This window comes from Vigna angularis, chromosome 8 (assembly GCF_016808095.1).
Source record: "Vigna angularis cultivar LongXiaoDou No.4 chromosome 8, ASM1680809v1, whole genome shotgun sequence".
Classification (NCBI taxonomy): domain Eukaryota; kingdom Viridiplantae; phylum Streptophyta; class Magnoliopsida; order Fabales; family Fabaceae; genus Vigna; species Vigna angularis.
This window is the reverse complement of record NC_068977.1, coordinates 13619555-13642462: the sequence shown is the minus strand read 5'-3', so window position 1 is coordinate 13642462 and position 22908 is coordinate 13619555. Positions and strand designations below refer to the sequence as shown.

The following is a 22908-nucleotide window of genomic DNA, read 5'->3' as shown; positions in this document are numbered from 1 at the left end:
GCTTGTCTACAGTTATTATGCCACGTTACTGCCTCGTATTTCATAAAGAGTAAACATGAGACATTTTGAGACTATAATTCATCCAGATTTATTTTATACAAGTTACCTTGCCTATTAGCAGTAAATACTAAAGAGTTATTACCATCTAATACTCTACATTAGCCTTTCTCAAAAATAACATTAAGTTTAGGAACATACACTTTTCTCCTGTCATGTTACATGAGCAGCCACTGTCCCGGAACGATGACAAGGCTTTCGTTTTGGTCATTAAACAAATCTGCACGAGGAATTGTTTGACTCTTAGGTACCCATAACTAGTTGGGTCCTGACTTGTTAGATACATGCATTTTCTTCTTTTCAAAAGTCGATGCATCTATACTTGACCTAATGAGACCACCATGGTTAGTTTTACATACATTTTTTGTATTGGGTTTCCTATAACCTAGACCTTGTTTGTTAGATGGATGCCTACTTTCTCTCAACAGACAATATAGTCTATCATTTCTCTCAAGTGTTCTACTGAGAATTTTTGTAAGGGTATCATTTTCATGCCTAAGGGATTCTATGACTTCAACATCTTTGTCTACTGTTGTATTATCTACAAGTCTCTTATTTTGTGTCCTAGTTTCTTCCTTTTCTTATTATATGACACTCAACTCTAACCTAAGACTACTAACTTTTTGTTGAAGTGTGTTAATATTGTTCCTAGACGCATCTATTTTATCTTTTAGGTTATTTCTATGTGCAAGAAGTTTTGTACGTTAATTAAATAAATCTTTATATGTACAAGAAAGTTTAGACGAATACAATAGCAATTCATAATATGCATTTCTTATTAAGTGTAGATCAGAAAATTTCTTCTATTAAAAATTTTCGTTTAGGTTATTAAGAGGGGAGGGGTGAATTGATTCTATTAAAAATTTTGTTTCCCTTTTAAAATTTTCTTCGAAGAGATTAAATTAAAGTAGAGAAAGGATTATAAGATTCACACAAGCAATTTTATATTGGTTTGAATCAAAAGATTCTACGTCTAGTTGTCCATCACTCTAAAAGAAGTAATTAACCTTTCACTAGAAATTTAGTTCAAGATACAATACAAGTGAAAACACCTCTCTTAATCGATAAGAGATGATAACAACACCTTCCTTTGATACACAATGGAATGAAACAACTTGAATCAGTTCGCTAGGGAACCGCTATCACCTTAGACACACTAAGATTAACTTCTCCTTACTAGTAAAAAATTGATCTATTATCGCGCACATTATGCATCGGTTCACTAGAAACCGCAACATAATATTGCGCGGTGGCATTTTTGAAATTATATCGACAGTATAGGCCGCGGTTCTGAGGCAAACCGCGGCCTATTCTCCCTGCAAATTTCTGACATTCCCGCCAAGTCAGTCTTGAAATAAATTTGCAGGAGAATAGGTCGCGGTTCTGAGGGGAACCGCGGTCTATTCCCCTGCAAATTTTTTACATTCCCGCCAAGTCAGTCTTGAAATAAATTTGTAGGGGAATAGACCGCGATTCTGAGGGGAACCGCGGTCTATTCCCCTGCAAAATTCTGACATTCCCACCAAAGGCAATCCTAAAATAAATTTGGAGTTAGGGAATAGACCGCGGTTCTGAGGGGAACCGCAGTCTATTCCCCTGCGAAATTCTGACATTCTCCCCAAAGGCAGTCCTGAAATAAATTTGGAGTCACGGAATAGACCGCGGTTCTGAGGGGAACCGCAACCTATTGTCCCTGCAGGAGTCAGACCGTCAAGGAATAGGCCTCGGTTGTTTGCGGAACCGCGGTCTATTCCCTGATCTGAATAAATTTTAAATATTTAAGAGAATAGACCTCGGTTGGGCGGAGAATTGCGACATAAGGTATGCAAAAAAATTCAAAATTGCCATTTCAAATCAATTTAAATTTTTTTTTATGAGCATAGGCCTCGGCTAATATGGGAACCGAGGTCGTATCCCTTCTTTTACCGCGGTTTTCTAGTGAACTACGATAGTAGCCCCTGTACAGGGTTAAAATTCCAAAAAACCTGAATATTTGTGACCGTGTTCCACGAATGGAGGAGTTTTCACGGTTCTGTTTCGCGATCTGGATACTGGGGTTTTCTCTGCTTTTTCTGGATTTGCAGGTGATGAAGACGAAGGAGATTGGCAACGATAGCTTGTGCTCCGGCGAGGATGGTGCGGCGACTATAGGTGGCGGATCTTTGACAATGGTGACACTAAGGTTTCTGCGTGGTGGATGGTGGCGCGATGACAAAACGGATCTGGATTTTCTGCAATGGAAGTTTCTGTGTTCTGGAATTAGGTTTTTCTTTGTGGTTGCAGGTTAGTTGCGCGACGAGCACGAAGATTGAATCGGCTTTGGGTGGCATTCTTCAGCGGCGTGATGGTGATGATTTCGCCGCTCGCGATTTGTTCTTGGTGAGGCAGGGTTAGACGAAGATGAAGATGGTGAGCAAGAAGCGTGAATGAGAAGGCCATGGTCGATGCGTGTTGATGTTTGACGGAGGCACTATTTTTACGACAGCGTCTCGACGAGGAAGATGGTGGCCTAAAGATTCTCGCAATGTGAACGCTGATTTTGGGTGATGACAGCCTGCACTCCGACGAGGATGATGGTGGTGGAGGCGCGCGATTCTGGTGGCTTTGCGACGACGGCTTGGTTGCGGCAAGGTGGTGACCGGCGACGGTTGTACGACGGCTAGGGTTTGGGAGTTTAGGGTTTCTGTGAGTGGAAGGTTGAAGAAGATGGTGACGTGGTTTGGGTGGTGATGTGGCAGCATGTGGTTGGATAGCACTTAGGGTTTTAGATTGCCAGATGGCATGATCTGGTGGAGTCTAGGTCGCGGTTGTGGCCAAAACCTAGGTAGAATGGTTAGACGAAAATTTTTTTAAAAAAAAGGTTTTGGCCGCGGTTAAGGATAGAACCGTTGTCATATCCCTAGGTTATTACCGCGGCCTAAAGTCCTAGACTTTTTACCTCGCCTGTATATGCTGCAGTTCTAAAACCGCGACGTATATTCAAAAACAACTACGGTCGTTTCCCTTCGCTGCACTAGTGCCTTGATCAAGCACACTTAAACTCTTAGAGTTTCCTCAAAACCAATTTTGTACTCTGTAGTAGTTTAGGTAACCTTCTTAGAGTTTTGGAGAACTCTATTTATAGTCCAAGGTTCAAGTAGGGTGAAAAATTGAAAAGGTAGCTCCCAACTGCCAATAATAATCGATTATTTTTTGTCATTATAAGGTTTTCAAAATAGTGATAATCGAATGTCCTTATTGATAATCGATTATTGTCGAAGCCTAGTCAATCATAACTTTCGGTGATAATCAATTATCCTGAGAGATAATTGATTATTGTCGAATTGAAGTGTTTTCTCAGTTTACACATGATAATCGATTAACCCCTGTCATAATCGATTATTTCCGCAAGTAAGCTATACTAAAAAGCAAGTTACAAGGCTCTTAATGGTTTACAAGTGAAAGTAAAAGCCTAATACAAATTTTTCTACAAAAAATTCTTTAAAAATATATGTAAATAATTCTTCAAGGCTTCAAGTGCATCACGATCAAAATCTCTTTAAATCATCAATGCTTCTCATTGGAAACAAACTCCCCCTTTTTTGTGATAATAAAAAAAATCTTTGTTAAAGGCACTTTTTGATTTATCCTGCATGATTTTTACTAAGACAAAACACAAAGATTATTAGCTTCAAACAAGAACATCAATTGTATTTTTGTTAGCATTTGTTTCTCTCCCTTTTTTTATCATAAGCAAAGAGGATCTAAGAGTATAGACTCCCCCTAAAGAGGAGTTCCCCCTCAGCATGACAATCCATCAAATGAGAGACAATTTAAAGAAGATTAAAAAGACAAGTTTTATGCATAACTAAGATAGGAGTACAAGATGTTCTAAAACCACGACAACACCTAAAAGTTTGCACTGGGAGAGTCATCAGAATTGAGATCATAGTGACTCTTAATATTATTAAGCCTAGTGTCAAGATCATCTAAAAGTCCACACAGATGAGCATGCTGAGATGTTTGCAGTTCAACTAGTTCTTGATGCTTAGACTGTTGAAGAATGTTCATCTGCTCCATTTGGCGAGTTAAGTTTTCAAGTTGCTCTTCAATGAAGAAGGAAGAGGATGAAGTATCATAGGAAGGGCCAACATTTGATAGTCCAGCTACATTTACTGGCTCCGCCATTTGCACATCTTCATCATCATCAACGTCATTTTGGCCATCTTCTTTGTGGACAAAAATGTTTCCACGGGAAACAAAACCCATTTGTCTTAAAGTGCTCTCTCCAATCTCATGTGCGGGCAACACATGAGTTTTCTTTTCACCATTAACATTTACCCATTTGTATTCGCAGATCCTGGAGACAAGAAGAACATAGGGCAAATTGTAAATAGGATACCTTTGGGCCTTCATCATAGTATCAATGATTAGTGAAGGTCAATCAATATGAATGTTGTTTAGAAGCCCATATATCATAAGAAGATTTTCTAAGAGCATTAGCGTGATTTGTGGCACGCGGACATAAGATTCAACAAACCAAATAATGAATCATGCAACCATCTACTTTGAACCCACCCACAAGAAGTTGGTTGCGCCCAATTTGATGTTGTGGATTGCGCAGAAATGATTGAAAGGCAAGTTGTCGGTTAATCCTTCAACTCCAAGAAACACTTTGACAACATCCTCTCGAAGAGGTACCTTGCCACATTGGCCCAGATATCATCACAACGTTGATGCCTTTGACTTTAGTTCTTGCAATGCCATCATAAATTCTGAATATGAAGAAGAAAACTCGTTCCAAATCCGGGTAGAAGACACCCTTGAGTTCCACTAGATGTTTCAACCCTTGGTTCTATAATAATTTCAAAAATTGGAAGCCATTGTTGGTAAACTAGTTCAAAGTTACATACTTAAGAGCAACAACCTTTCTTTCTTTCGAAAAGTTTCTAAACTCCTCATTCTTGTTGGTGTCAGAAACCCAACCATCAAGGTTTGTCGATCATTGTCTGTGAGGTTGAGTAGAGGAAGAGGCTTCAGTCCTTCTCTTGGTTGGCATCTTGCATCTTGAATTAGCTATGACTTGCAGACAAAGGGGCACAAGAAAGAGGAAGCAAGAGGATGAGAGAAAATGCTCTTTGAGAACTCAAATGGGAAGAATTTTGGTGAAAGAAGTGTTTGTAATCGATTAAAGGTTCCTATTTATACACCTAAGGTCGAAACTAACCGTTTATGGTCGTTTATAGTCGTTGCAACGACTAGTTTTTTGAAAGTGCAACGTGTGATAATCGATTATCACTAAAGATAATCAATTATCGTTTCAAAATATAATTCCCGGAAATTATGGATAATCGATTATTCCCGTATTGAAATCCCTTTTTGTTGAAAATCTCAAGATAATTGATTATTACATGGGATAATCGATTAAGTCCGAATCAAAAACATTTTTCAGGTCCAAGATAATCGATTATGGGCTTTAGATAATTGATTATTGAGCGTTAATTTTTGAAAAATGCAAATTTTGGCCAAATTTTTATCCTAAGACATATCTAACACTGTCGAATCTCTCCTAAGCTCTTAAAATCTTTCCTTAGGCAATGCTTTGGTAAATATATCAGCTAATTGATGCATAATAGCTATATATTCTTTGACACAATCTCCTTTTTTAGTGTGATCTCTTTGAAAATGATGTCTTATTTCAATGTGTTTAGTTCTAGAGTGCATTATGGGGTTCTTACTTAGATTAATGGCACTAGTATTATCACATTTTAGGGGAATATGGTTTAGGAAGATGTCAAAATCTTCAAGTTGTTGTTTCATCCATAGAATTTGGGCACAATCGTTCCCAACAGCTATGTATTCAACTTCATTGGTAGACAAGGCTACACAAGTTGTTTCTTTGCGGCTACACACAGCTAGAAATTGGCAAGTTCCACTAGTACACTTCCTATCAATTTTACAACCACCATAATCATCATAAGAATATCCTATAAGACTAGGAGTTGTATCAGAGGGATACCATAATCCAAAAGAAGTAGTACCTTTAAGGTATTTCAAGATTCTCTTAACAACTACAAGGAGGGATTCTTTAGGATTTGTTTGATATTTAGACACCACACATACAATATGCATAATATTTGGTCTATTAGCAGTAAGGTAGAGTAAGGATACTCTCATGCCTCTAAATAAGGTTTGGTTATCCTCTACTCCAGACTCATCTTTATCTAAATAACAAGAGGTGCCCATGGGAGTGTTGGCTTTTTTAGCAGTGTCCATCCCAAATTTCTTAAGGACCTTTCTACATTACTTAGCTTGAGATATAAAGGTTCCCCATACATTTGTTTAATTTGTAGTCCTAAGAAAAATGTTAACTCACTCATCATAGGCATTTCAAACTCACCCTACATTATGCTAGCAAACCCTTCACATAAGATGCTATCAGTTGACCCTAAAATTTTGTCATCAAGATATACTTGAACAAGCAAGATATGACTTCCTACTTTCTTTATGAACACGGTTGAATCAACCTTTCCTCTAGAGAAATTATTATCAATAAAAAAAATTAATAAGTCTTTCATACACAAACCTAGGTGCCTGTTTAAGGCCATACAAAGCTGTAAGAAATGTAAGCTCTAATTCTCTTACCAAGAGGGGGTTGAATTGATTTTTAATAAAAGTGCTTTCTTTTTCTATGTTTTTGGAAATCTTTAGAATGATCTTTAATGAACAAGACAATAATAAAAACAATGTAGTAAAAGAGTCAAAGGATAGAAAACAAACACATATTTTTATATTGGTTCGGCCTTAATGCCTACATCCAGTCCCTTTCAATCAACTTGACATTGAAAGACCTTCCACTATAAAGATTTGAGTTTTTACAGCAAGGCTTATAGAGACCAACTCTCAAATGTAATCTCCTATCTAACTCACCAATCTAATATTGGAAAACACCCTACAGAAAGAACAAACCTCTCTTTTATAGTACCCCTTTGAGACCCTTCTGAAAGTCACAAGAACAACATGTTCTCTTCCTGGTAATACGCACAGGGAAACCACAATCTATGATTGTAAACAAATTTCTAATCAGGAAAGAAAACACCTCAAAGTGCAGTAGATTGATCAGCCAATAACAATTCAAAGTAATCCTTCAAGAATCCTTCAAAGTTGCAAATCTTTCGTATCTTGATTCTTGGAGAACCAGCGCACCTGCATAAATCTTTCTTGACTCTCTTATGTCAGATTTAAAAGTTCAAATCATCAAAAGTTGTTAATGCAGAGTGTTACGCGTCAATATATAGATTTTCATATGTCTGACACTTTTTAATCGATTACTAAAATAATGTAATCGAATATACATTTAACAGAGTTACACCAGAATTACATTAAAACATATTTAATTGATTAAGAAATTAATCTAATCGATTGCACATGAATTGTAAGTCAAAACATTTGAAAATGTGACCGTTATGACAGTTAAGACTTATCATCAAAATAGTTTTCTAATGATGAACTTAATTGATTACATAACCACTGTAATTGATTACTTCATACAGATATGTTTTGTGCATATGGTTTTAACATTTGAAATCATGAGTATGCATACTACAGATGTAAACACTTGTATGATCATAGTAAGTGTGCAAACCAAACATTTCAGGCAATATATGTTTTAAACATAAAGAAACATTTTTGTTGCTGTCATGAAAACATATATATTGTTGTCATCATCAAAAACCAAACACATAAGGGATTGGGTTTAGCATTCACATTGTTCCCCCTATAAAAAAAAGCTTTCTTAAGTTTATAAACATAATTAGGAAATTTAAAATCCTCAAACCAGGGGGTTGTTAACAACATATACCTCTTCTTTAAGAAAGCCATTTAAGAAAGCAATTTTGACATCCATTTAGTACATATTAAATTCCATCAAAGATGCATAAGCAAGTAATAATCTAATAGCTTCTAACCTTGCCACTGGTGCATAAGTTTAATAATAGTTTATACCTTCTTCTTGGCAATACCCTTTTTCAACAAGTCTAGCTTTGTTTTTAGTGATATGTCCATCTGCATCCAACTTGTTTATAAAGACCCATTGGGTTCAAATGACTTGGTAGCTTTCTTCTCTAGGAATGAGTTCCCAAACATCATCCCTTTCAAATTGATTAAGCTCTTCTTGCATTGCTACGCACCAGTTATCATCTTGAAGAGTCTCACCAATATTTTTGGGTTTTATGTGTGAGACAAAGGCAATTGTCATGCAAAAGTTATTTAAATTGTGTCTGGTAGTTACCCGTTTTGAGATGTCTCCTATTATGTTGTCCATAGATAGACCATGTGGTTCTTGATAGCCCCTAGGATCTTCTTCTTCTTGTTATACATGAGGAATTTCATATAGAGTGTTCTCATTGATGTACATTTCTTCAAGAGCCTCCCTTAAGTAATTTTCATCACCAGCAAGTGGCTTATTTGACTCAAGAGGGTTCTCCTCAAGGTCTACGATTTCATCAAAAACAACATGCACAAATTCTTCAATTATTAAGGTTCTCCTATGAATAACAAGTGAGGTTTTTCCTCCTCTACACCATTAACAATTATGTAGGGAATAATAGGACCATTTACCATAGCTTCCAAGATACCCCTGTCAACAGACCCCATGAATAGTTGCTACGCATAATTATCACCGGTAAAAAACGGGGGTTTATTGATGGAGGCACCCTCAGCATACACTTGGATATGTCCAACCATTTTCGAAAAGTATGAAAGAATATAAAAGCAAGCTTTGATACCAATTGTAGGAATTGGTATCGCGCAACAGAAAGTTAAGATGAGTGTGTTCGAAAAAAAAAACATAGAGGGGAGAGGTGAATTGGTTCTATTAAAAATTTTGTTTTCCCTTTTAAAATTTCTTTGAAGAGAATAAAGTAAAGTAGAGAAAGGATGAGAAGATTCACACAAGCAATTTTATACTGGTTCAAACCCAAAACATTCTACGTCTAGTTATTAATCACTCTAAAAAATGATTAACCTTTCACTAAATATTAGTTCAAGATACGATACAAGTGAAAACAATATGAAGTAGAAAACACTTCTTTTAACAGATAAGAGATGTTAACAACACCTTCCTTCGACACACTATGGAATGAAACAACTTGAATCAGCTTGCTAGAGAAGCGCTACCACCTTAGACACATTAAGATTAGCTTTTCCTTCTTCAAGCACTTGATCAAGCACACTTAAACTCTTAGAGTTTCCTCAGAACCAATTTTGTACTCTGTAGTAGTTTAGATAACCTTCTTAGAGTTTTGGAGAACTCTATTCATAGCCCAAGGTTCGAGCAGGGTCAGAAACTGAAAAGGAAGCTCTCAACTACAGTAATAATCGATTACCAAAAGTGATAATCGATTATTTTTTGTCGTTATAAGGTTTCAAAATAATGATAATCGATTATCCTTAGTGATAATTGATTATTGTCGAACCTTAATCAATTATAACTTTCAGTGATAATCGATTATTGCCGAATTGAAGTGTTTTCTCATTTTACACATGATAATCCTATGATAATTGATTATTGCCACAAGTAAGCTATACTAAAAACCAAGTTACAAGACTCTTAATGGTTTACAAGTGAAAGTAAAAGCCTAATACAAAGTTTTCTACAAAAAATGCTCTAACAATGTATGTAAATAATTTTTCATGGTTTCAAGTAGATCATCATCAAAATCAATGCAAAGCATCAGTGCTTCACATTGGTAACACATGTTACCTCCTAGGTTACAATTAACTCAAAGAAGACAAAACCACATTTGTGAAGTGGGCCTTGAAAGTTTTCAAGGAAATTCTTTCAAAATTAAAATAAGGCCTTCTTTTAACTTTTCATTAAGAAATATTTTTTTTGTAATACTATGATTTAGTGAAATATTGATTGGTGATTACTGCATATGGATCTTCGATCCTGGCTGAATGATACACAAGTTGACCAATAATAAGAAAACGACTTTTCTCATGAAGAAACATCAATATTTGAGGACAAATCCTTTTCAAGAGGGAGGGAAAGATTATATACCCCCTAGCCATGACCAAACACTTTCAAGAAGAGTTGAAGTCATATATGGAAGATGGTCCTAGACTTTCTCTCTTGGGCCATTATGAAGCTTCTAATAGAGTAAGACTAATTTTGGGCCTTGTAATTTGGGCCAAATAGAATAATGTTTAGACCACTCAAGTCAACAAAGGGCCAAGGCCGATTGTTGACCAAAGTGGAACATGAATTTTGGCCCTATTGACCAAAGGGTCAAAGTTTCATCTAACTTGATGGACAAGGAGGAGTGGGTAGTCCATGCCATGTGTCATCACCCTTTTGAAGAGTTTTTGCTCCTAGTTAGTGGCCATATGTCACTCTAGGAATGGAGAGGATTCTCCATAGGTAGTGGCTACATGTCCCCTTCTCATTGGAGAGGATTTTTGCTAATTGTCCTTCTCCTAATGGATAGGATTTTCTCCTTGCTCTCCAAGTTAGCCAAGGTAGGGTTTATAGGTCTAGCTTTTAGAAATTAGGAGACACCTTTAACCTATAAATAGAGGTGTCTCACACTCTTGTATTCACCTTTGATTTAGAGTAAATTTATGTTGTCATTTATGTGTCATACTACTTTTATTAGGTCACCTTAGGCTAGAGTAACCCAAGTGGCCTCCTCTAGCCACCTTCCACCACCTTCCTCCAAGAGTTGGCCCAACCTCTCTTAGAGCATCATCAAACACCACCTTCATCACCATAAAATAGCCCATGACCGAGACACTTAGTCTCTTCCCCCACCATTGTTCTGCACATTATCAACCTTTCACCATGACCATGGTTTGTTTTCTAGTTTTTGTCCAACCTAGCTAGGATATTTCCATCAATATCTTAGGTGCCTCTTTCGAGTCGATGAAGAGGATCTGCCTCCTATAAATCCTTCGTAGATTATGTTTATGTGGCCGCAAAGGGGACACTCTCGGCTTCTACTTCTACGCGTCGTCCTTCTCTAGCTCTCAATATGTTGAGGTCATCACTCGGGACTCTACCTGCGAGTACGACTCCACTCAGCCTGATCAACCTCCACATATCGTTGAAGATGACCCGCACATATTAACTACTCAATTTTGTCTTGAAGGGTCCTGCATTCCTTTATCGTGTGCCCTAAATTATGGTGATTGTTTCTTTTTGTCGACATTGCGTGGGGTTGACATCCTTTTCATGAGTGGGAGAAGGTCTACACTCAATGCATTCTCCAAGATCTTCGCCCTCAGTGCATTCAGAGGGGTATACTGGTAGAAACACGACCCTGGAAGGAGGTCCTTTGGTCGTGACCTGTTCCCCTTATCACTCCCTGTAATGGGTTTCTTCCCCTTCTTTTTTCGCCGTTCACCGCTTCTTATTACTTCTTTCGAAACTCCTGCATGTCCTCCACCCGCATGTACTCCACAGTTGTCTCCCTCAACTCCTCCATAGTCTTTGTTGGCTTCAAGCAAAGACTATAAACAAAGGGTCCAAGCCTCAAGGCCGTGATGATGTGCTGTAGGGCAAACTCTTGACTAAGGTCTTTGATTTGCCGAACATTTTTTTCCGTATCGATCCATGAATGCTCGCAACAGTACATATTTATCCTACAAGATGTTAATCAAGGCCAGGGTGGTTAGGTTCTATGTTTGGCTCACCACGAATTATCTGTTGAACAATGAGTGTACGCTCGAGAAGTTGCCTATGGTTTGATCACAAAGAGTTTAACCACCCTAAGACTTATCCTTTCAAGGATAGAGAGAAGGCTTTACACCATAGTGGATCACTTACGATGTAGAAGGCCATCAGGTTGACGAACATCCTCAGATGCTCGTTGGGGTCAGTTGATCCATCGTACACTAGTACAAAAATCGCGTACAACGTCGAATATTTTGGGCTTTTAACGGCGAATTCGCGAACGACGTCATATCTGGAGACGTTAAATTGACATCGATTTTAAAAAATTCGACGTTAAACTAACGTCGAATTTTGTCAATATACGACGTTAACTTAACGTCAAATTTTGTCAATATACGACGTTAATCAATTTTTTTTTTGTTTTTTCTTAATTAATTGTGATCCTTTTTTACAACTCTACGCGATCTGAAAAGCAGAAAAACAACAAATTTCAATTTTTGGTATTTTATAAAGCAATAACTATGAACGTAGTATCAACAACAAACAACAAACAAGTTCAATCAAACAACAACAAACAAGTTCAATCAAACAACAACAACAAACAAGTTCAAGCAAACAACAACAAACAAGTTCAACAAAGAAAATAACAAACAAGTTCAACAAATAAGTTCTTCAAAATGAAAACGAAAACTAACCTTCAAAAGGTAGGTTCGTCGAAATAAAGTGTTGTCACGAGTGACAGAGAAAGCAGAATGCGCCTATGAAGGACAAGAGCACGAAAATAAGCGGTCAAAACAAACGAAAATCATACATAAAGTAGTTAATTAACATGCATTTGTATCAAATGAAAGAAATATTACATGTGATGGTCGTCAAACTTCGTTCGAGAAAAGTTTGAGAAGAGAAGAAGGTCTCGCGCACTAAGATAAAGTGAATGAATTTTCAATCTCCCGCTCAATTTTTTATTGAATTCACTAACCTTTTAACGTCTAACACTGGGGAATTCGACGTTTTATATCCTTTTACGTTGAATTACATTTCTAAACGACGTTTAATAATTGCATTTATTTACAAAAATGTCACCGGTCATTTTTAACGTTGGCTATTTAGTGGTTGAACGTTGAACGCGTGACGTTATACGCTGTTTTTGTACTAGTGGTACTTCTAAAAGGTTTGAGGCATGCACCGCTTAGGCATGGGCGTTTTCGTGATTTTTGGAGTGAAAGGTAGTAGACCGACCGTGTGGATCATTTACACTAAGAGATTGCCCTTGCTGGCACCTGTGCTTCCTTCCTGCACCGTCTTGCATAGTTTATCCTTCTACTTACTAAGGATAGGATTACTAGAGTCGCCTGTCATAGATTGTTGGACGGTCTGCTCCTATCGGATGACCGCGTTCTTAACCCGTAAAGTCACCAACTTCTCTTCATGCTTACGCTGCATCTCTTGCATCTAGCATTACATTTGCTCTGATCATGTCCATGGGATCCTATTGGCTACCTGATTCTTATGGTCCTATGATGCTCATATTTCATGTTTTCACCATTGGGTTGTTGTCTATTGAATACCCGTGCCCCACGGTGGGCACCAAAATGTTTCAAGTGTGGGGATTGAGGTCAATAGTTTGTTGTCGTACTTATTCACTAGTGGTTCAAATGCTCGTCCTTAAGCTATCATTCGTCCCAATAGTTCGTCCATTATGCCCGGAGGTTACTTGCATAAGGTACTCTAATGCTAAAGTTAGTAAAAATTGGACAACTCAAGCTATTAATGTGTATTAAATGTGAAATCACCTACCTCTTTAATTAAAACCTATATTTATAGAGTTTGGGATGAACTTTTGATTAGCAACAGCGTAATTACAACCCAATTGATAATAATTATATTTTGTCTTGAATTGATTAGTATTTATATCTAGGTTTAATCATTTTCGAGGTCCCTAATTTTGTTGAAAAGTCTCAAATAGGTTCTAAGTTATTTTTTTTCCCAATTGGGTCCCTATTTTCGAAAAATTAAAGCAATTAGGTCCTTACTAATATCGTTAAAAGAGGGGTTACGTGTCAATTCGTGGCAAAGGAACCATATTTAGTAAAAGTCATGGTGCAGGAACAGAACTGGTACCAAAGGTAAAAAAAGTGGGTACTTCAGGTGAATGTTTTGCACAAGAAGTTCAACTATGAACATGAAACTCATTTTGGAGTGCCTAATTTCTTTGTCCTCATTTTTTCCACTTATAAGTAATGTGGAACCAATTGTTATACAATTTATGAAGAAATACGTGGCAAAGGAACCATATTTAGTAAAAGTCATGGTACAGGAACAAAACTGGTACCAAAGGCAAAATAAGTGGGTACTTTAGGTGAAGGTTTTGCATAGGAAGCTCAACTATGAACATGAAACTCATTTTGGAGTGCCTTATTTCTTTGTCATCATTTTTTCCACTTATAAGTAATGTGGAACCAATTGTTATACAATTTAAGAAGAAATACGTGGCAAAGGAATCATATTTAGTAAACGTCATGGTGTAGGAACAGAACTGGTACCAAAGGCAAAATAAGTTGGTACTTTAGGTGAAGGTTTTTCACAGGAAGGTCAACTATGACCATGAAACTCATTTTGGAGTGCCTAATTTCTTTGTCATCATTTTTCCACTTATAATTAATTCGAAACCAATTTTTATACAATTTATGAAGAAATACGTGACAAAGCAACCATATTTAGTAAAAGTCATGGTGCAAGAACAAAACTGGTAGCAAAGGCAAAATAAGTGGGTACTTCTTGTAAAGGTTTTGCACAGGAAGGTCAACTATGAACATGAAACTCATTTTGGAGTGCCTAATTTCTTTGTCATGATTTTTTCAACTTAAAAGTGATGTGGAAACAATTATTTTCATCATTTCCACTTAAGCCAATTTATTTTCATCATTCTTTCTACATACAACCCTGTACATACAATATTTCATAAATCCCGATATCGAAATGTAGTGCGGACTACAGTGCAAACATTTTAAACATTGATCATTCTGATATTCAAATTTCATTAATAATAAATGTAACAACTACTTTTCTTTCAACATTTTAAAGAACAAATATGTATAGTTAGCATCAATACATATTGAAAAAGTTCTAAACAAACCATAAATAACATTGCAAAAATCACTATTCCCCAACATTCTACACATTGCCTAAATCTTGCAACACCTTATTCCTCCGCACATTGTCCACATCCAAAATCCATTCACAAACATATTGTTCCTTAACCTGTTGCAGTTCCTCCTGCAAAGACAAAAATGCACAATATATCAATAAAATGCAACATTTTTATCAAAGATCCACAACATGAAAATTTTTACAACTTACAGTTGTGTAAGTGGGCATTGTGTTGCCTTTGTATTTCTGAATGTCATCCCACAACTCCATAATTTTCAAAACAATTACTCCACAATGAAATCTACAACAAACAAAGTCCAACAACAAAATAATGATATTTAACATATCAATGATACAATAAAATATTATATTTACAAAAATAAACATTACAAACTTACAAGTTTGGTTGGATTGCAAGTGTTGTACCTCCAATGACGGTTTGTTGTCTTCGGAACAATTCAACAAATGTCCAAAAAGCAATGCAAGATTTTGTGCCTGCAAAACAACATAGTCTCCTTAACTATCCAAACTACTAAAATTTTATAATTACAAAGTAAACATCAATTACTACACATACAATGACATTACAATGACATTGTCAATCTTTTTTCGTTCTTTTCTTTTGTGCCCAAAAGAGTCTAGTGCAAACATTTGCAGTGATGGAATCTTCACAACGTAGCACCACCAATGATCGTCATGGATAATTGGGACAAACAACTACAAAAAATAAATTTTGTCAACAAATGTACAAATAACCATCAACATAGTCTGAAAGTACATCGTATGAAATCTAATTGCACTAACAAATTTGACATTAACAATGTCATCAAATCGAATGATATCGGACTGGAAGTAGTTAGAGTAGTCATTCAATGTCCAAACTTTGCGATTAGTCTTTTTCTTTCTTGAGTCAATTAAAACATAGGTCTGCAAGGAAATCACATAGTTAGCTTTCATTTCTCATGTGAATACAATATTTACAACATAAAATGACTATTATTTTAACCAACCGCATATAATGGACTAAAACATATCATTTTCACTACTCCAGTACTCCTTCTTTCAAAGAACATGAACACGAATGTGGCAAACAAAATCCCCTACAAAACCAACAACTTCTTAATACTACATAATTCAACCAACATATAAACTACAACAACAATAACCACACCAAATTTCATTATTATCATGTTGCCAAGCTGCATTCTAGGTCCAAAAGAATAACAATTCTGGGTGCAAAATGTTTGACCGCAAATTTCATAAACAACCCTTCGAACAAAAAAATCACATATGTCATCATGTCTCATCATCACACTATTCAAAAAAAAATTAAACAATTAAAAATTATAAAATAAATTAACTCCAAGGAAGCTTAAACGGAATAACCAAGTTGTACAAGTATTTTGGATTTACATTCAAAAAATGACCATCCTCATTCTGGTGTTGCCGTGCCAAGATGCCTAAAAGAGGTGCAAAATCCAAAACGTCCTCAACGTCCTCCTTCTCTTCCTCCAAACAACCACCCACATCAGTATACCTAACTGTTTCAAAACATTGGGCTTCCTAATCTGCTCCACCATGAACATGACCATCATCTACTTTACCATCATCTCCTTCACCATCATCAGGTTCACCATCAACATCAACACCACATGTACCACCCTCTTCAAAAAAAATAAGGTTGTTGTCTTTCTTTCTTGCCATAACCTACCATGACAGCCAAAGTTCTTAACTCTTTATTCATTTCAACCATTTTTCTTTGGTTGTCTTCAATTTTCTTCATCATCACTTCTTCCCATGTCATCCCAAACTCATGTACATCATCTTCTGGTATTGGCCCTTCATCCAAATGAAGGGCCACATAGATGATTGGGTTTCCACGGTCCTCCTCCCGCAAAAACCACTCCCAACATATTTATAAACATCCAAATAAGTAATAATTCAAAAACACAAAACACAAGTCATGGCTTACATATCAAATAAATGCATAGAAAAATAACAACTAACTTACATCTTTCTTCTTAAACAAGTCTTCTATTCTTTTTACCTCAACTTAAGCAAAGACCAATTTATTATTCTCGGAAACACAATGTGATGTTGATCGTCCGCTAAACCCAAACGTTCAATGACCCAAAGCTAAAAAAACATAAATTAACCAAAACGATATATCATTAAAATTGTATACATTAATTTAATATTGTTTATGTAAGCTTTAATTTATAATTATATTAATTTAATTAAAACATAATTTATTAAAAATATCATAGTTTTTAAAAAAATTAAAAGATAATATATTTTTATTATAACTAAATAATAATTATATTAATTTAACTAAAATATTATATTAAATTAATTAATATGTAAAATTGTAAAATAAGTGTAATATTTATATTATTTATCTAAGTGTAAAATTTATATTTAAAGTAATTGAAAAGTAGTCAGATTAGATTGCCGTAACCACCTAGGTTTCCACTTCCAAACCTTACGGAACTAAATGTGATCAAGCTTCTCAGCAAGCGACACGTGTTTTACAGTGATGTGACCTATTGTTGTATGTATGCACAAAGTTTATAGTTTTTATCCGAAATCTCTTTGACCAACTTTCCTTTTTTATAATTCAAGAAACTATAGTTTTAAGCAGCCATGTTTTGTCAAATTGATACTGCGATGATCTAGAAGTGGTCAAAATTCCTTTATTCTATATTAACATAATGTTTATGAGAATCATGTGCATTCCGATCATGTTGAATCAAAACTGGTTTCGAATTAAAATTAATATGGATAAAATTTTATACACTTTTTAGAGTAAATTTACTTTTACATATAAAATATAAATTATTTTACTTCATTGCAAATATAATTTAATTTCAAATAAATTTCAGAAACACTTCTTCTTTTACTTTCCAATTATAAAGTATTTCAATATTTTCAATTATACAATCATCCTTTATATAATATATTATATTATATGTATTATTTAAACTCATCTTGATATTAATAAGAAGTACTCGAATTCACATGTGTAATTAATACTCAACATTTTAGATTAAATATAAGGGTAAGAAAAATGATGTACATAATCTATCTTACCTACATATTCTCATTTTAAATAAGTGAAATAACTATTATATATTTAGTACTTTAGTTTTTAAATTTATAAAATTATAATTTCTTTATTAATATTTAACATTAAAATTTTATAAAATTTTGATATCTAATTTTGAATAATATTATGTATCATTTTTCTAAAAAATATTTAATAAATATTTATAAGAAAGACACTCATTATTTAATAAGAGAAGAAAAGAACACAAATAGCATAAACATCAAGTATTGGAGATATACATGATTCTTTTACTTTTAGAATAAAAATGAGAACAATTATAGTCAAACTCAAACATAACTCACTCATTGTTGTCACTAATCTAATATGTAAACTTTGTTTTTAAATTAATTAGTTAATAAATGTTAAAAATCATTAAATCGAAATTATTTTAACCGTAAAATTCAACACAAAGTAAAAATAGTTGATTTGATTTAAATTACATAATTAAATTCAACCTAATCAATATTTTCTTTTAAAATTTGATAATTTTTTATCATAGACTCAAACAGTTAAAATAAAATAATTAATGATATTAATAACTATCACTACTATCAATATTATTTTATAATAATAATAATAACAATAATAATTATAATAAAGTTGAAATATTCTAAAAAAATTACGAGTTCAATATTTTCATATTATATTATTTAATAAATTAATTATAATGTTATTGAAATTGTATTTCTTTATCTAATTCCAATTTTATTATAATAATATTATTTGTCATTACTATTATTATGAAATGAATCAATATTATTAATAATAACATTTTGTAATAAGTATAATAAATATTGTTAATATTAACTTTATTATGGTTAACATATATAATTAATTTTTAAAATAATATGTCTAAACTTTTTAGAATATTAAGAAAAATAAAATTATAGAAAACACATAATAAAAAGGAGACAAAAGTTGTTTCACTATATTAATAACTTGGCTTAATTGATTATTTATCCCAGATTTAACCTTTAGTGTTTCTTAGTATTTACTTTTAAAAAATATTTATATTACTTATAAATGTGTTATAATTGTATAATTATATCAATTAAGTCTTATCAATCAAGTTGATATATGACAAATCATTGAGTCAACGTAATAAAAGTAAATTTTAAAAAATTATTTATCACGTTAATTTAATGATTTGCCACATCACCAATCATTTAAGTACGTTGTTACTAAATGGATAGAATTTAATTAATCATATTAAAATGCAAGCATTTTTTAAATCAGATACTAATTAAATACTAAATAGGGGAAAGTGGAGACCGAGTAAATAATTAAGTGTAATGATTTCTACAAGATAGGAGAAACCATAGATAAGAAGAGGTAAAAAGAAATTTAACAACTACCCCAATAATTGCTATTAAAAAAAAAAAAAACTATCCCAATAATTTTCTTGGGTATCAAGAATACAATTTAGACCATCTTTCTTTCTTTGGTGGTCAATTCTCTCCATGACTTTCCGAGGTGTTGAGGTTGGATATATAAAGAAGGTTTCATTGTAAGAGCATAACAACTCAGACACAAGTCCTTCAAAATTTTCTTTCTCTCTTCCTACAAGTAAACTCTCTCACACACACAAACAGTATCATTGAATTGATCTGTACCTGCTACTGTTTCACCTCTTGATGGCTCCTTCAGACTCTGAAACTTTGGGGCACCATTCTCAGATTCCGAGCTTTCTCTATTCCTGTCCCTCTCCGCCGCAGAAGAAGATGGAAGCTTCAAGCTTCGCGGTTCCTTCTCCCAGTGAGAAACGCAGCATAGAGATGTTTTCGCCGGCGTTCTACAGTGCTTGCACCATCGGAGGAATTCTCAGCTGTGGCCTCACGCACACCGCCGTCACGCCTCTTGACGTTGTCAAATGCAACATACAGGTCTCCTCAAGTTCTCTCCTTATGCACTTTTTTCCCCTGCCACGCCATTGCATTTCAAATTTTAAGCTCTCATGACATAATTTATATTTTTAAAAAATAAATTTACTTAAAGCATTTTATTATTTTGAATGTAATTATATGTTACATTCTGATTAAATCCATACAAGGGAGCCCAGAACCACGTCAGTCACACAGCCTTCGATTTTGGATTGTTTATTGTTATTTTCATGGTCCTTTTTGACTTATAATTATGAAAATGTCATAACAATGTTTTTGTGTTTGTATTTTATATGGAATGGAATCGCTTAAAATAAAGTGATATATTCTGTAATTAGAAATAAGAATAAAAACAAAACAAAAAATGAAATTTGTGAAAGTATTTTTTATTTTAATTAAAAAATGCCACTTTCTAAATATTTGTGTAAAAATGAAATAAGTTTAAAACTAGCTAGTTTCGACAGCAAGAAATAAGAGTTTGTAGTCAAAAGTGAGAGCAGAAAAAAAAAAGAAACAAAACTAGCTAGTTTTTATGTGTCTACAATTCTATTGCGTCTTTAATTCTAGCTATATATAAGTTTCGGCAACCACGATTACAGCCACAGTTTTTGTATGACCAATTAGTCTTTTGAACATTGCATTCGTATTTATTTTTAAAAGGAAATGATGGTAAGCTTTGACGTGATTTGGTGCTTTTGGTTTCTGTTAACATTAAGTTAGTTATCATTTTCAGATTGACCCTGTCAAGTACAAGAACACCAGCACAGGATTTGGAGTCATGTTTAAGGAGCAAGGACTGAGGGGGTTTTACCGCGGATGGGCACCTACCCTTGTTGGTTACAGCGCACAGGGTGCCTTCAAATATGGATTGTATGAGTACTTCAAGAAGTACTATTCTGACATAGCTGGTCCAGAGTATGCAACGAAGTACAAGACATTGATTTACCTAGCCGGTTCAGCATCTTCTGAGTTGATTGCTGATGTTGCTCTTTGCCCATTTGAGGCTGTGAAGGTCAGAGTTCAAACTCAGCCTGGCTTTGCTAGAGGCCTAGCTGATGGACTCCCAAAGTTAGTCAGAACTGAAGGTGTCTCAGGGTATGCTTATGATGTTATAATTGTTGTTAACTTAAATCTTCCCATTGTTTTGGTAAGAAGGTTGAGTGAAGCTGTGGTTCTGGATTCCTTGCAATTACTTTTCCATGCATTCACAGTCAGCAACTCAAAACAAGATGAAACAGCTCATAATTTATCTCAATAAATGGACACACATTTGAGATTCGAGTAATCTGATCAACATCCAATGGTTACAATGAGCTGACCTCGTGAAGGTGTGGAAAAGTGAACTATACTGAATCCGGCACTATGAAGTGTACATTTTACTCATAATAGATACTATTAATAGGATTAGCTTTTAATAAAATGTCATTTGATTTCAGGCTGTACAAGGGAATTATGCCTCTGTGGGGAAGACAGGTTCCATGTAAGTTCCCCATCTTATACTTCGCAGTTGGACATAAAGTGCCTTTTTGGCTGAATTGGCTGCTCTCGTCATTTATTTTTCTGTTTTTAAAGATAATTCCAAAAGTAAAAATGTCTCTTTGTTTTTGTCTGTTTCCTGTTCTCTGTATATGTTGCAATTTGAGTCTCAATGTGACAGCTAATTGTTTAGCTTATATGCTAATTTTTCTGGAGAATACTAGTTGGTATTTTGCTTTCTTACTATCTTGTTAAAATTCGGAAGGATTTTTATTTCATTGTCGTATATATGTAGTAAAAGAATGGGGCAACAAGGGAAATTTAGGTAGTCCAGATAAGGAACTATCTGAAAGCTTGTCAAGAGTCTCTATGTTGTTCCTTTTCCTTTTGCTGGTTTTCTGCCAACTTGTCAGTGTACAAAATCGTATCAGTACTGATACCTCTTGTGTGTGTGTTTTCTACTCTAAAATTTCCTTCGGAAAATTGCTAATCAGTTACCTAAACCATTACTTGTTAAGTAAATGATTTTTTTCCTTGCAGATACAATGATGAAATTTGCTTCTTTTGAGAACATAGTTGAGATGATCTACAAGCATGTCATCTCCAAACCAAAATATGAATGCAGCATTTCCCAGCAAGTAGGTGTGAGCATTGTCGGTGGATACATGGCTGGTATATTGTGTGCTGTCGTCTCCCATCCCGCTGATAATCTTGTCTCTTTCCTTAACAATTCCAAAGGGGCAAGCGTTGCTGATGTAAGTGCTAGATTTTATGTACTTTTAACGCTTTAGACTTTCTTTGGTATTTTGGCTGAATAATCTGCCTAATGGGAAACAAATTCAAATAGGAAAAAGAAAAAAGAATCATACATGTTAAGGTGTCATAGGTTTAATGGAAGGAGCGTATGATTCTGCAGTACTGAATTTTTTTCCAAATGCAGGCTGTAAAGAAGCTTGGACTATGGGGTATGTTTACCCGTGGTCTACCTCTTCGTATTCTTATGGTTGGAACTCTCACAGGAGCACAATGGGGAATATATGATTCATTCAAAGTTTTTGTGGGGCTGTAAGTTTGCATCATTTGCTAGTTGGTTTTGATAAATAGGTTTTGTTTGGTTTATATCATGTCATTAATTAGTATTATATGGTAATGAAATTCCTTTTTTTCTTATCAGGCCAACCACTGGCGGTGTTGCTCCTGCTCTTCCTCCTTCTGCTGCTTAGCTTGCAAAGGTGTCAAATGGAAAACAATTACATCGTTCTGTTTCAGGAACTTAGAAAATGTAGGGACCATATATAATAATCAGGGAATTTCTGAAGGTGCTAATTATACAGAGAATTTTTATACAAAATGAAGGAAAATGCCTGCAACTGTCTTTAAAATACTGGCCAAGGAATAAAAAAGAATATTTGTTTTATAGAAAATTGCTTTTATAATAAATCCTAAAACTTTGTATTTATCATTTCCTAATTAGTGTATTAGCAGTGACTATAGAATAGTCATTATGGATATGGTTTTGTAAGATTTTTTTATCAGTTCTGTGCTGAAAATATGCCTCACAGCAGTAAATATCATTATTATTGATT

General features: G+C 34.6%; 1 protein-coding gene across 1 annotated transcript; it reads left to right on the top strand.

The window, feature by feature from the left end:
* The first annotated feature begins 19429 nt into the window (after positions 1-19429).
* LOC108344999 (mitochondrial phosphate carrier protein 3, mitochondrial) lies at positions 19430-22908 on the top strand. Its single transcript, XM_017583548.2, has 6 exons — positions 19430-19849; positions 20580-20941; positions 21283-21326; positions 21863-22077; positions 22263-22387; positions 22497-22908. The coding sequence occupies exons 1-6, from the start codon at positions 19601-19603 to the stop codon at positions 22543-22545; spliced, it is 1044 nt and encodes a 347-aa protein (XP_017439037.1). The 5' UTR covers positions 19430-19600; the 3' UTR covers positions 22546-22908.